A 13114-nucleotide genomic window follows, 5' to 3' on the forward strand; every position below is an offset into this window, starting at 1 on the left:
GGCTCCCTGCAATCCGCTTGATGTCTTCGGTCCACCTAGTGGGGGGTCGATCAACACTGCGCTTTTCGGTTCAGGGTCGCCATTCCAGCACCTTGTGAACCCAACGTCCATCGGCTCTTCGAACTATGTGACCCTGTGTGGCTTCAAAAATACCATGTTTTTATTTTTTACTCTCCAATTTCCTTTATTTTACGCTCTTTTTGACTTGGAATTTTCAAGAAAACTATACTACATACTTTACTTACCTTATCTGTTGTTCTGGTTGACTATTTCTGAAGTGGGTGTTTTTTTGGTTGCCCTAAACGTACCAATATATACCCACACAACAAGGTATGCTCACTTAGGTTCATCTGCCATGCTCGAATAAGTCCAATAATCCCCACATCGGCTCCCCTACTATAAGCTTATATGTGACTTATTTGTTAACTGATAATAAGTTGAAAGCTACTAACACAGTGGTGCTAAATCATATCTACCTACAAAATTCATAGAAATTTACTGAACACAACTTGAAAGGACTGTAAGAAGTAATATTATAAAAGAAGAGACATCGTATTCTATCCTAGTCAACATATTTCTAATAAATAGTTTATGATAAATAGTTTATGAAATATAAAAAAATAAATAGTTTATGAAATATACAAAACCAAATTTAAATGAGGCTTTCATTGGAAAATAGAAGAGGTTATTGAGCAACATATAAGCTACTTTTTAACCGACTTCAAAAAAAGGAGGAGGTTCTCAATTCGTATGTTTTTTTTAACGTTTGTGACCTCATAACTTCATCATTTATAAACCAATTTCAAAAATTCTTTTCTTGTTTCAAGGAGTATACTTTCAGATTGGTTCCAAAACTTTTTTATGAAAATCGGTTTCGTAATTTCGTGTTAAAATTAAAATAACTGAAATACGTCTTTGAAATAGGTTCCATTTTCATGTTAAAAAGGTTATTATCTTCGAAAATCCATGGTTACAGCGGGATTTGTGAAAAACTGAATTACACACGGACGAAGTCGCAGGCTACCGTTAGAAGTAAATAAAATAATATAGCTATAAAACTTGTATTTACTTATTTAGTAACTACAAATAACAAGCAATTAACTTTATACAAGTTAGAATAAATACGTTGAACCTGTAAAACATTGACCTGTACAAAAGCAGTTTTATAGCAACTGTTTTTCTAAGTATCTCTTTAGCCATAGTAGATATAATTTAGCAGATTTTTCATATAGTAGGTATCTACAGTTCAGTTTGAATTACTGTTGATGTTGTCTTGTTATTCGGTATTGTTTTATACTATAAAACAACTTTAGTAGACAGAGTATAATTAACAGAGTCGCAGCTAAAGTTAGCAATAACTTACAAAGTTTATTATTATTTTTAAAGAATATTTGCCATATTTTTTTTTTAAATATGACTAATATTCCCATTGTCCTTCAACTACTGAGTGGGTACGACAATAGACCAACGGGGCAGGTATCGAACCACCACTCCTTGGTGATGAGTCCGACCACTCTTACCGTTGAGCTATTGAAGCTCTATTTGATTTTGATCATGTAATCCTTAATTATATTTTTTCTTTTTCAGGTCTGCTTTACGATTGGTCGGGTCCGAGGCCTCATACAAATTAAGCCCGTATGAAATGGAGGCTCTCAATGCGGTAAGATTTGTCTGTCTGTATTTATATAATCTAAAAGCGATCTATGCTTGGAGTTTCTCTGCGTGATCGAATCAAAAATGAGGAGATCCGCAGACTAACCAAAGCCGACTTAGCTCATGGAGTCGCGAAGTTGAAGTGGCAACGGGCAGGCCACATAGTTCGAAGAGCCGATGAACGTTGGGGTCCCAAGGTGCTGGAATGGCAACCCCACACCGGAAAGCACAGTGTTGGTCGACCCCCACATTAGGTGGACCGAGGATATCAAGCGGGTTACAAGGAGTCGCTGGATGCTGGCGGCTCGAGACCGTTGTGTTTGGAGGTCCATGCAAGAGGCCTATGTCCAGCAGTGGATGTCTATCGGCTGATAAGGTAAGGTAATGTTAGATACAGACGCTGGAAAGACATTTTAATCATTAGCTGTTCCAAATAATGAAATTGGACTAAAACGTGTTTTGCTATTTGTCTGAATGTCAACCTGCTGTTCTGCGGTAAAATCGATAAGACCGTGAGGTCCTGGTTTCTGGTCCTGGGCTACGTAAAACTGAGTTTTTTAGTAAAAACTCTCAGCCCGTAGTTGGGATGTTTGGTGGTGATCATTAAAGATTTAAATATGATTGTGTTGTGCCCTCTGACACGAATAGAAGCAGTGTTGGTATAACTCCAACATTCCTTTTCTGTAAAAATCTTCAAATAGGCTGATTAGTATCAGATGACACCTGCCTTCATCATTATGAACCCATATTTTGGCTCACTGCTGAGCTCGAGTCTTCACTCAGAATGAGATGGGTTAGACCAAATAGTCCGCCACGCTGGCCCAATGCGAATTGGCAGACTTTACACACGCAGAGAATTAAGCAAATTCTCAGGTATGCAGGTGATACCTCATTATGGTTTTTCTTCACAGTTTGCAACTCGTGATTTTTAATTTCTTAAAATGCGCACAACTGATTGAAGGTGCATGACCCAGACCGGATTCGATCTCATACCTTCCGAAATCGGAGGCAAAGGTCATATCCACTAAGCTATTACACCTGCCTTATTATCAGATAATACCTATCTTACTACCGTGCTTACTCAAAGGAAGGAGATTAACATTGGACGTCATCGTTCCTTTCATTCCAATGGTCCTAATTAATTTGACGCCGACAAACTCGCGGCTAATAATAAAGATAAATAGTCTTAATGAAATATTATAAGATTGATGTATATACGTCAGGATTAGTTCAGCAGTGGGATCAAATTAGATGGAGGGCAAACATAGTTATCTCGAGGGATCCGCAGAAAACAAATAGTGTATGCTTATGAAGGGTCCGCGCGGTTACCATGCATCCTGGTATAAAGGGACCGTCCTAATTTGAGACGTTTGTAGCGGTTTCAGGGTCCGTGAATGATACTTGTAATTTATTTTTAGAATACTTGTGCTTTTGTATAAGAATTGTACTATTAAATAATGAGCACCACATCGGTTTTTTTCATATTTTCGTTTTTGCATCTAACATGTTTTATTATCATCAATTTACTTAAAATAGTGGTAGTGGTAGTAGCAGCTAGTCATGTTATTTGACCAAAATACCGTTATTTAGGTTATTTCTATATGATTATATAATTATTATATATTATATATAATTATGCTACATGATGATAACAAAAAACCACTGCCACTTGATGTAAAATGGAATGATCAAGATTAGCGCTGCAAATGCCAGTAGTTTTAAGCAATCTGTGCTCTAACAATAAAGGGCAGAGCAACCCTTCCTTCTGCAAAGTTAAAGCGATGTGACATCGCTCATTTCCATGGCAACTTCGTTATTAAAGACATTTTATTTTTGGCATCCCTTAGAAATAAAGTTCAAATTCTAATAAAACTTGCTATAGGATATAGAGCACTGATAGCTCAGTGGATATGACCTCTGTCGCCGATTCCGGAGGGTGTGGGTTCGAATCCGGTCTGAAGCATGCACCTTAAGTTGTTGTGTAACTTTTCAGTTGTGTGCATTTTAAGAAATTAAATATCAAGTGTCTCAAACGGTGAAGGAAAACATCGTGAGGAAACCTGCATACCAGAGAATTTTCTTAATTCTCTGCGTGTGTGAAGTCTGCCAATCCGCATTGGGCCAGCGTGGTGGACTAAGGCCAAACCCCTCTCATTATTAGAGGAGACTTGAGCTCAGCAGTGAGCCGAATCTGGGTTGATAACGATAGGCGAACGATCGAACGAACGAGACGAATGAACGAACGAGCATCGACGAGTATAAAAAACCAAAATCACACCCCAGAAAGTATTTAAGAAATAATATGCCCGCTAAGCTTTTAATAGGAGTCAAAATCGTATAAAATATGAACACCTAATAAGTTTAATAGTTAATTTCTGGTACTCTAAAATAACATTAGTCTTGCCTCGTTAGATATCTGTCTCAGATATGGTCTGGCGCCAGTCTCTCGGAGGTAATTCCCTTAATCGTAGACAATGGATTCACGCCCCGTATGAATCGGTTCATTGTTTAATTTGCGCGCTCCTAAGAAAGGCGATGCTAATCGTGACTCTACGAAAAGGTTTTATTCGACCATAGTAAGACCATAGTTTTGACCATAATCGGACTATACATGAAAGGAGAAGAAGAGTGTTAACATGTTATGACGGAATTGATAGATACGTTGTGACTGTATTAGGGGTCTGGTGATGAAGCCGAAGGAGAATTAAGGGACCTCCTCGACGGTTCACAGTAGCTACCTTGTGTTTGGACTTGATAAATTTGTATTGATGAGAACTTTCCACCTAGATGAGTTGTGACTGTATTAGGGGTCTGGTGATGAAGCCGAAGGAGAGTTAAGGGACCTCCTCGACGGTTCACAGTGCTACCTACACAGTACATGTGCAGTACACACCTTGTGTTTAGACTTGATATATTTTATATTGATGAGAACTTTACACCCATATGGGTTGTGACTGCATAAGCGATTTGGTGATGAAGACGGAGGACAGTCAAGACAATTCAATTTTTCTGGATATTCATATTACGTGTGGATAAAGGGGGAGTGAAATTTTGTGTATGAATTAAGAAGTATTTTCAAAATTGGGATTGTAGGACTGGTATGCAGGTTTCTTCACGATGTTTTCATTCACCGTTTGAGACACGTGATATTTAAATTCTTAAAATGCACACAACTGAAAAGTTGGAGGTGCATGCCCCGGACCGGATTCAAACCCACACCCTCCGGAATCGGAGGCAGAGGAGATATCCATTGGGCTATCACGGCTCAGTAAATATATGTACTTATTGAAAGTTTGATGGATAAGGCTATTGTTAGAGAGTCAAAAAACAAGTTAAGTATCACTAAATATCAAGGTTACTGCTACTAATTCAATCTGGCATAAGCTTTTCCTTCACAGCAAGTTTAAAAGAAAACGTCATGATGATGATCATTCATTCTGAACATAAATCATACTGCGAGTCGATTTACACTGCCGGTATATTTCTTTTTAGAGATTTTTACACCCCTTGACACCTTAGCACCCCTACTATTTGCTCGGACAAATAACAGTTATTGTTTTTTTTTTATTTTTAAAAAGTTTTCAGTGGCCACTATAATAATCAGTAGTTGACACTAATATTATAAACAGGGAAGATTTGTTCTTTTATCTGTAACGAATAAACTCACAAATCAAAAACATATACTTTATTCCCGTATTGGTATACATGGGCATTGAAACTACGTGAGTGAAACCGCGAGGTCACAGACTGAAAACCAGAGCTGTATACTCTTATTTTATTTGGAGTAGGTAGAAAATGCCAGGGCCTTTTATTAGATTGTGCGCACATTGCAGGTTATTATTTATTTTATTGTTTTTAATTTTGGATTAGCAATTCAAATATTGTGAAGTGTGCAAAACATATAAGTAAGGTTCTTCTATTATTTCTTTATTTCTTTAAGTTCTGCTTAATAAATAATAATTAGATACATTTAGGTATATCGGTACATAAGCTTCACGTCTGGTCTCATTTCTCTTGTTATCTTTATATTGTCCCGTGGGGTTCACATGTGCACATGTTTTACCCCAACACTCAGTGGAAGAAAAGCGAGTGCACCTGTGTTCGCATAAACATTCACGATTCAGAACTAACTTATTGTTCGTCCAGGGAAAGAAATTCACATTTTAGTTGTTTGTCCGTGATTATTTTTGTTGAAATCTATAAAAACCGTAGCGGTTTTTTAAACAGACACTCAAAGTGAAAGTGATAATGTTTATTTTAAATATTTATTAACATTGAATTGTTATTATACATTATTGTTATTGTGGTGATCACGTATAACTTAAAATTAACTTTACAATTGTTCTAAGCTTAAAACTCATCTCATCATCAACGTTCGATATAAGTAATATCGTGTTATATAAGAATTAAACTTCTGGAAGCAAAATAAATGAATCTTTTCGAAATTTCTCTCCTGCTGTCGAAATCTCACATAAAAGTCGATTTCAAATGTGCACTTTAGTAAGAGTGTCGAATTTATTTCCCCCTACACAAACTTCCGACACCATTTGAAATTCATTCTTTAGGAAACGTGTGATGTAATAAAAATACCGTTAGATCCGAGGTAGTGGGTGCATGATAAATTATGCACCCCTCGATTTAAAGATTGCTCGGTGCATTAGGGGCCCACTTTTGATGTATTTTTTAAAAGAAAATGGGAGTCAAACGTGTATTATGGGGTAATCGAGTGATATAATTATTCTATTAGGCAATTGAATTTGCTTAACCCTAATTATTTTTGGTTTTTAGGGTTTCATGTTACAGTTACTTTAATGTTATGTTTTTTATTTGCGATTGATTGCAATCTCACCTGATGGTAGCGCAAATTTCGTAGGAGTAGATTGCGTACCTATACCTTAAGGTAGTCAAAGCTATAAGGAAGTCAGTCTAATTTAACATTCCAAAATTGTATACATCCGTTGAAAAGGCATAGGTAACAAATGCATAACGTTGTCTGTAACTATTAAGTAACTATTTACGTAAAATGTAGATTAGTCAACCAATCTACATTTTACGTCGTTGGTTTATGTGCAAGGACAAGTCTATACGCCTTCGAATTTTGCTTCTGAAAGTGTTGGGTAAATTAGTGATTTTGCACCCCCTTATTAAGCCGACCATCACGATCTTTAACATTTGATAGTGATCTTTACCTACAATATTAAACATTTTAATTCTAAGCCCGCATTAGATGTTATCGTGTTGGATATTATACTCCTTCTCCTCAGAACCTCAGCAGTAGATCTCTACTTCTGAGGTTTTAAATGTACAGCGGGCGATTAAAATGAGATGACGCCTTTTTCTAGGTTATGCCACATAATTTATGTAATATGTGACATTTATTTATTTATTTATTTTATTAGGATAAAAGGATATTACAATTTCACATGTTAATGATTTACATTGAAATAAATATATGAGTAGTTATTGCACAGCTAATTATAGGTTAACACAGCGTACACAAATTAATATTATGTCAATACTACAGTTGTCAGAAATGAATAAATGTCAAATTAAACAATGCAAATTATTATGCAAAATATGTCAGACTACAATAAACTAAAAGCAATAAAATTAAAAAAACAAGTCACATAAAATTAAATATAAGAAACAAAAAAATGATATCTAAAAAATTACAAAAAAAAAAACAAATTACATTAATAAAGATTACAATACAATTACAATTAAAATATTATGTTATTACTATTATAACATGTCATTAATATAGGTGAATTATAATTATAATTACTCAAAAATAAAGATATTTCTTTCTTTCTTTAGGGTTATGATGACTGCCTCTATTGCATACGGTACTTACGGTACTTTAGATATTACTATGACTCAACAAAAGCCCAGTAGAGAGCCACTAAATCTTCCACTACACTTCCAAAAATGATAGACACTCGTTTTTGTTTCTCGCCTCGCCCCCCTACATTGGTATTTGCTGAATCACCGCAACCTAATAAAGTGTGAATTACGTTAAACTGGGGTCCATTCGTTTTCCTCTAATGTTTAGATTTTGCAATTTAAATTAGGGATGAGACGATGACTAGATAGTTTAGTTTCTAATTACGTAAATTTTAGGCGTCATTATCAACCCATATTCGGCTCACTGTTGAGCTCGAGTCTCCTCTCAGAATGAGGGGTCGGGCCAATAGTCCACCACGCTGGCCTAATGCGGATTGGCAGACTTCACAAACGCAGACAATTAAGAAAATTCTCTGGTATGCAGGTTTCCTCACGATGTTTTCCTTCACCGTTTGAGATACGTGATATTTAATTTCTTAAAATACACACAACTGAAAACTGTACATGCTCCGGACCGGATTCGAAATCACACCCTCCGGAAACGGAGGCAGAGGTCATATCCACTGGACTATCATGTCCTACTTAAGTTGAGATCCAATGCATCTTAGAATTTTAATGTTTAATTCTCTAGTTAAAGATGACTAATTCACACAACTGAAAAGTTGGAGGTGCATGCCCCGGACCGGATTCGAACCCACACCCTCCGGAATCGGAGGCAGAGGTCAAATCCACTGGGCTATCACTAAATTTTAGTAGTAGTAGGTATAGCCAACGACCTTTTATCGATTTAGATTCGAGTCAGCACAAAGGTTTCAGCTATTTGTTACCAGAGAATTATTTTGGTCATATTGCCCAAAACTCGCCGCCTTCCTGACAACTTGGATAAACTCATAGTGTGGTCAAATGACCACGCGGCCTATCATCTAGCCGCTGATCTGATTTTTATTTATTCATTTAAGTAAACTCAGTTTTTTGTTACGTCATAACTTCGTTATTTCTTAACAAATTTTGAAAAATCTTCTTTTGTTTGAAAGAATATACTTCCAGATTGGTAATTTTGTGTTAAAATGAACATAATGAAATTGCCCGCACTGTGGCGCTTTCGTTCACTATGCCAGGACACACTAAAACAGGAAAATAAAATCTTTTTAACGAAAAAAATCAACCGACTACAAAATCACAAAAATAATCTAAAAAGCGAAAATACCATAGTATGTATATATTTCTGATCACTTTGAAGGCGGTGCCAAGTTAGTGGCGTATTATATAAAGCCGTTTCTGAAAGAAACACCGGAAAGGACCGTCTATTACTGAGACGGGCAGCGTGACGTCAGGAATGTGTATTCAGCAATGAAAATCTTCGTATAGTTCCAACAAAGTGTATTATCACCAACAAAGATCGCGCTCGACTGACTACCAGACGACAAAATAATTACCGACTATGACTCAATCAGTTTTACAATTCAAAATGGTTTCTGTATCTTACAACTACTTTTTAATTATACAGTTTTACGGCTTAGTCTAACATTATGAAATTAATATCATTATAATATTTAAATTAATTATAAAATGTAAATAGTTTACTTTAATCTGAGTTTAAATAATAAAGCTAAAGATAGAATCTTTAGGTTTAGTCAAATCAGTATCTTATAAACGAAAAACTGTAATCATGACATTGAAGAATAATTATCAGCAAATAACAGACAATGTTTATAATAACATATAGATAGTTTAGTATATTTATAGTTTGTTAGATGGAACTCGTAGGCCCTCGTAACACGTCTGAAAATTCTAAAACTTTATGATTTAAATGGCTTGAGTTATAATACATCACTGTGTTGGCCAGCAGTTGTTTTGGCAAATTGTTTACAAACATAATTTTGCACACTTTACGTTACAAAATTCATTAACACGTTCGGTACTGATTTTTCTGTACTTTCCTCTGGTGCGGTACGAGGTTTTTTGACCTCATATTAAAACTTTGTAGTGTGGTACGAGGTCTATCGACCTCGTAACTCTTGGCGACGCTAGGTGGACGAGGTCAATTGACCTCGTACCGCAGCGAACGTGTTAAATATGTTCTACTCAGGACAGTTTTCGTCAGCCAAGGGGACATAATGTTGGAATAATCTTCCCACGTGACACCTCATTGCCCTGCTCGAGATGAGAACTAATTTACTGTGAATCGCTTCTTTTGTGCTCTTGTCTGTGGAAAACTCGTTAATTTACATTTTCCCAGAGACATTGTGTTTGATTGTCAGAGACCGATACCAGAGTAAAGATATCATGTATATGGACCAAGGCGCGTTTGGAACCCTCGTAACTTTAATTTTAAGTATTCGAATGATTATTATCACCATTATCGTATGTTTAATATTATTACCTGACGTTTCGAAAGAGCTTGTATACTAAGCCTATTTGAAATAAATGCATTTTGACTTTGACTTTGACTATACGTGCCGATACGGTGATAACAAAGTTAATGTAAGAAAATTTGTGAAAATTCTGACTTTTTTCATAATGTCTCATCGTTCTTACTAAAAATGGACCAAAGTATCACCAGAATGTACGAGTTATTATGAAGGTGCAGCTAATTAAATTAATAATGATTTAAGCAAGCGCGTGACTGCAATCACGCCTGGTGATAAGCAATGATGCAGTCTATGTTGAAAGCCACTTACCTAGAAAATGCTTATTCACTCTTGACTTAAATATATTCACGTGGTAGGTAAAACGACGAAGTACGCTTCCAATATACTTTATGCTGAGCATCGTTTTTTCTCTTTATCCTGATCCAAAACACATTATGCATAATATAAGTACATCCTGAAAGACGAAGAGGCTGTCGGGCTCTCATCTCTGGAGAGCATAATGAAACCCTTCCCAAAGATCAAAGAATAACGCAAATGTCGCATTCGGTTCTCTTCGCACTTCAAACCAATGGACCAATTACATACTTTGAATATCAAAGCATCCCATTAAGAGAGGTTCTCTCGTAAGTGTTTATAACAAAATATATTATATTAATATGAGAAATTCTTGTATATATCACTACAAAAATATACTTTCTCTATATAATCGTATCATTGGTATAAGTGTCTGTATAAGACACTATTTTTTTTATATTCTTTACAAGTTAGCCTGTTGACTAGAATCTCACCTGATGGTAAGTGATGATGCAACAATCTAAGATGGAAGCGGGCTATCTTGTTAGGAGGAGGATGAAAATTTACACCCATCGTACCGGAACACTACAACAACTACAACGGAAATCTAGCTGATATTTTGAAAAATATGAGAGATATTTTCCCACAAATCTCACTACATTTCCGATTCCTTGCGGATTGCGGAATTACCACAATTTGCGGCACATTCCTCGCTCGCAACGCACGTCCCCTAAAATCGATGTCGCATCTATCAGTATCGTAAATTTGACTATAACAACGTGCTTCCTGCGTGGCTATGGCGTGGGGAGTAAAAATTAATAAGGGGAAACGTGATTTTAACGAGTCTCAGACAAATTGATGTCGAATGTCGACCGATCGTTTGTTGTTGGAGTATACAGAGTGTGTGACAGATGTGTTTCCGTATATGCACTGCGTAAATTCTTTCCTTTTTATTAAAAGAAAAATATTTCTTCATTATCATCATTATTATTATCCCGTTCTCGTCAGAATACCAGGAAGTAGTTAGTGTCTATAATACACACAAATAACGCAACGTCTTTTGCGGCGAAGACGAGATCCCCGATATCTGACGTCACCCGGACGTGGGTTTTTTAACCCACGATCTTGGGGCACCTAGCTACGGGTAAAAGACGTAGGGGTAGACCTCTGACTACTTGGCTGACTACGGTCCAAAACGATCTAAAAGAACTGGGATTCTCTGACGAAGACGCATACCAGCGTTCGAAGTGGCGCCGATTGATTGGGAAAGCAGACCCTGGGTAACGGGAATATGCGAGGTGAAAGAAGAAGGTCTCGGGGTACCTGGACTGATGCACTCAGGCCAAAATACCCTTCTAGAACGGCCCTCTAAGCCGAGGTCCGAGTCTCAGAGGAGCTGCCCTTAGAGACTCGATCCGCCCACATCGTCTGCTTCTGCCTTCAGGCACCATCAGGCGATGCTTCTGCGCTCGCTCAAAACTCTTGGTGACGTGGTTTCTATCCGTAAAATTAAAAAAAAAACATACTTAGATAAATAGCCGAACATAGATTAGCAACTCCTCCTTTATAAATCAGTTTAGTAGATCCCTACAATACGACAAAGTCTACCTCTTTAAAATATTAGTGTAGACGATTATTCCAAACGAGATTTTTTTTGCTTTTCTCAGTAGAATCTACCGTCTGCAACGATAGAAACTAGAAACGGACAAAATTGGCGTTTCAAAAATACTCAAAATGAACCAATTTAATTTAAATATAACTAGATCAACAAGGCACTTTTATATTTATACAGATATAACTAGATACATGTAAACACTGACAAAAAGAAATAGCACCCAATACATTTATCCCATACAAATACCTATTTATAATTGGCACTCGGCAGTAGCACCTGAGCCACAATTAAGTACGAGTATCAATAAGGGCGTATTCATATTGATCAACACGTCACGAGCGAAGTGTGTGTGTGTTGTGTACACACGCCAACTATCTTGAACGGTGTTCATTGTGTGCGTGGATCATTATTTTATAGATTATATCTATCCTATTGAGCCTGTTTGGTTTCCGATCACGAGGATCGAATCCTGGGTTAAATCCTGGGTTGATACTGAGTTTTCTTTCTTCTAAGAAATTTTCAGTTATTTTAGTTAGTTAGTTATTTTGGCTGGTGGGAGGCTTTGACCGTGGCTAGTTACCACCCTACCGGCAAAGATGTACCGCCAAGCGATTTAGCGTAGCGCTACGATGTCATGTAGAAACGATAAGGGGAGTGGATTTTCATCCTCCTCCTGAAAAATTAGACCGCTTCCATCTTAGGTTGCATCATCACTTACCATCAGGTGAGATTGTAGTCAAGGGCTAACTTGTAAACAATAAAAAAAAAGTTTAATTCTAACCTCGAAGTTGTGGTCCTACCGTCCGTTAGCTCTTCGAATTACGAGTATTTGTCCTGCCCTCTTAAACATCACGACTCGTTGAGCTATGTGGGTGACTTTGGTTCTTTTGCGGATATCCTCAATTCTGATTCGATCAGAAATCTAAGCAAAGCCTGCTCCATCGTCCTATTACTTATACAGCCTAACGAGTCGCTAAGCTCAAGTGGCATTGGGCGAGAACATATTCCGTAGAGAGACGTCGGAGTTCCAAGGTGTTGAAATGATTGCATATATTGGTTGACCCTCATTATGTGGATTGACTATTAACTAGAAAGGATTCTGTGGATGCATTTGGCTCAGGGCTGTTGTGTTTGAAAATCGTTACAAAACCTGCAGAGTTCAATCGGCAGATGTGATTGTTTTGTGGTGGCTATCCTAATTTTTCTTCTGCTACATTGGTAAAACAAAATTTGATGTGAAAGAAAAATAATTTTGTCACGTTTTTTTTCGCTTGAAAGAAAACTTGTTTTAATAAAACATATGAGTTAAGGTGAATATTTAGTTGAAATATGTTTA

General features: G+C 36.8%; 1 protein-coding gene across 1 annotated transcript in view; it reads left to right on the top strand.

The window, feature by feature from the left end:
* Window positions 1-13114, top strand: part of LOC112049579 (kinesin-like protein CG14535) — a 413102-nt gene that overhangs the window by 80049 nt on the left and 319939 nt on the right. The window contains exon 3 of the mRNA XM_052883591.1: window positions 1588-1660. Within this exon, the coding sequence (XP_052739551.1) occupies window positions 1588-1660 (73 nt within the window). The remainder of the gene's footprint in view (window positions 1-1587; window positions 1661-13114) is intronic.

The sequence above is a fragment of the Bicyclus anynana genome, chromosome 9 (assembly GCF_947172395.1).
Source record: "Bicyclus anynana chromosome 9, ilBicAnyn1.1, whole genome shotgun sequence".
In the NCBI taxonomy this organism is placed as follows: domain Eukaryota; kingdom Metazoa; phylum Arthropoda; class Insecta; order Lepidoptera; family Nymphalidae; genus Bicyclus; species Bicyclus anynana.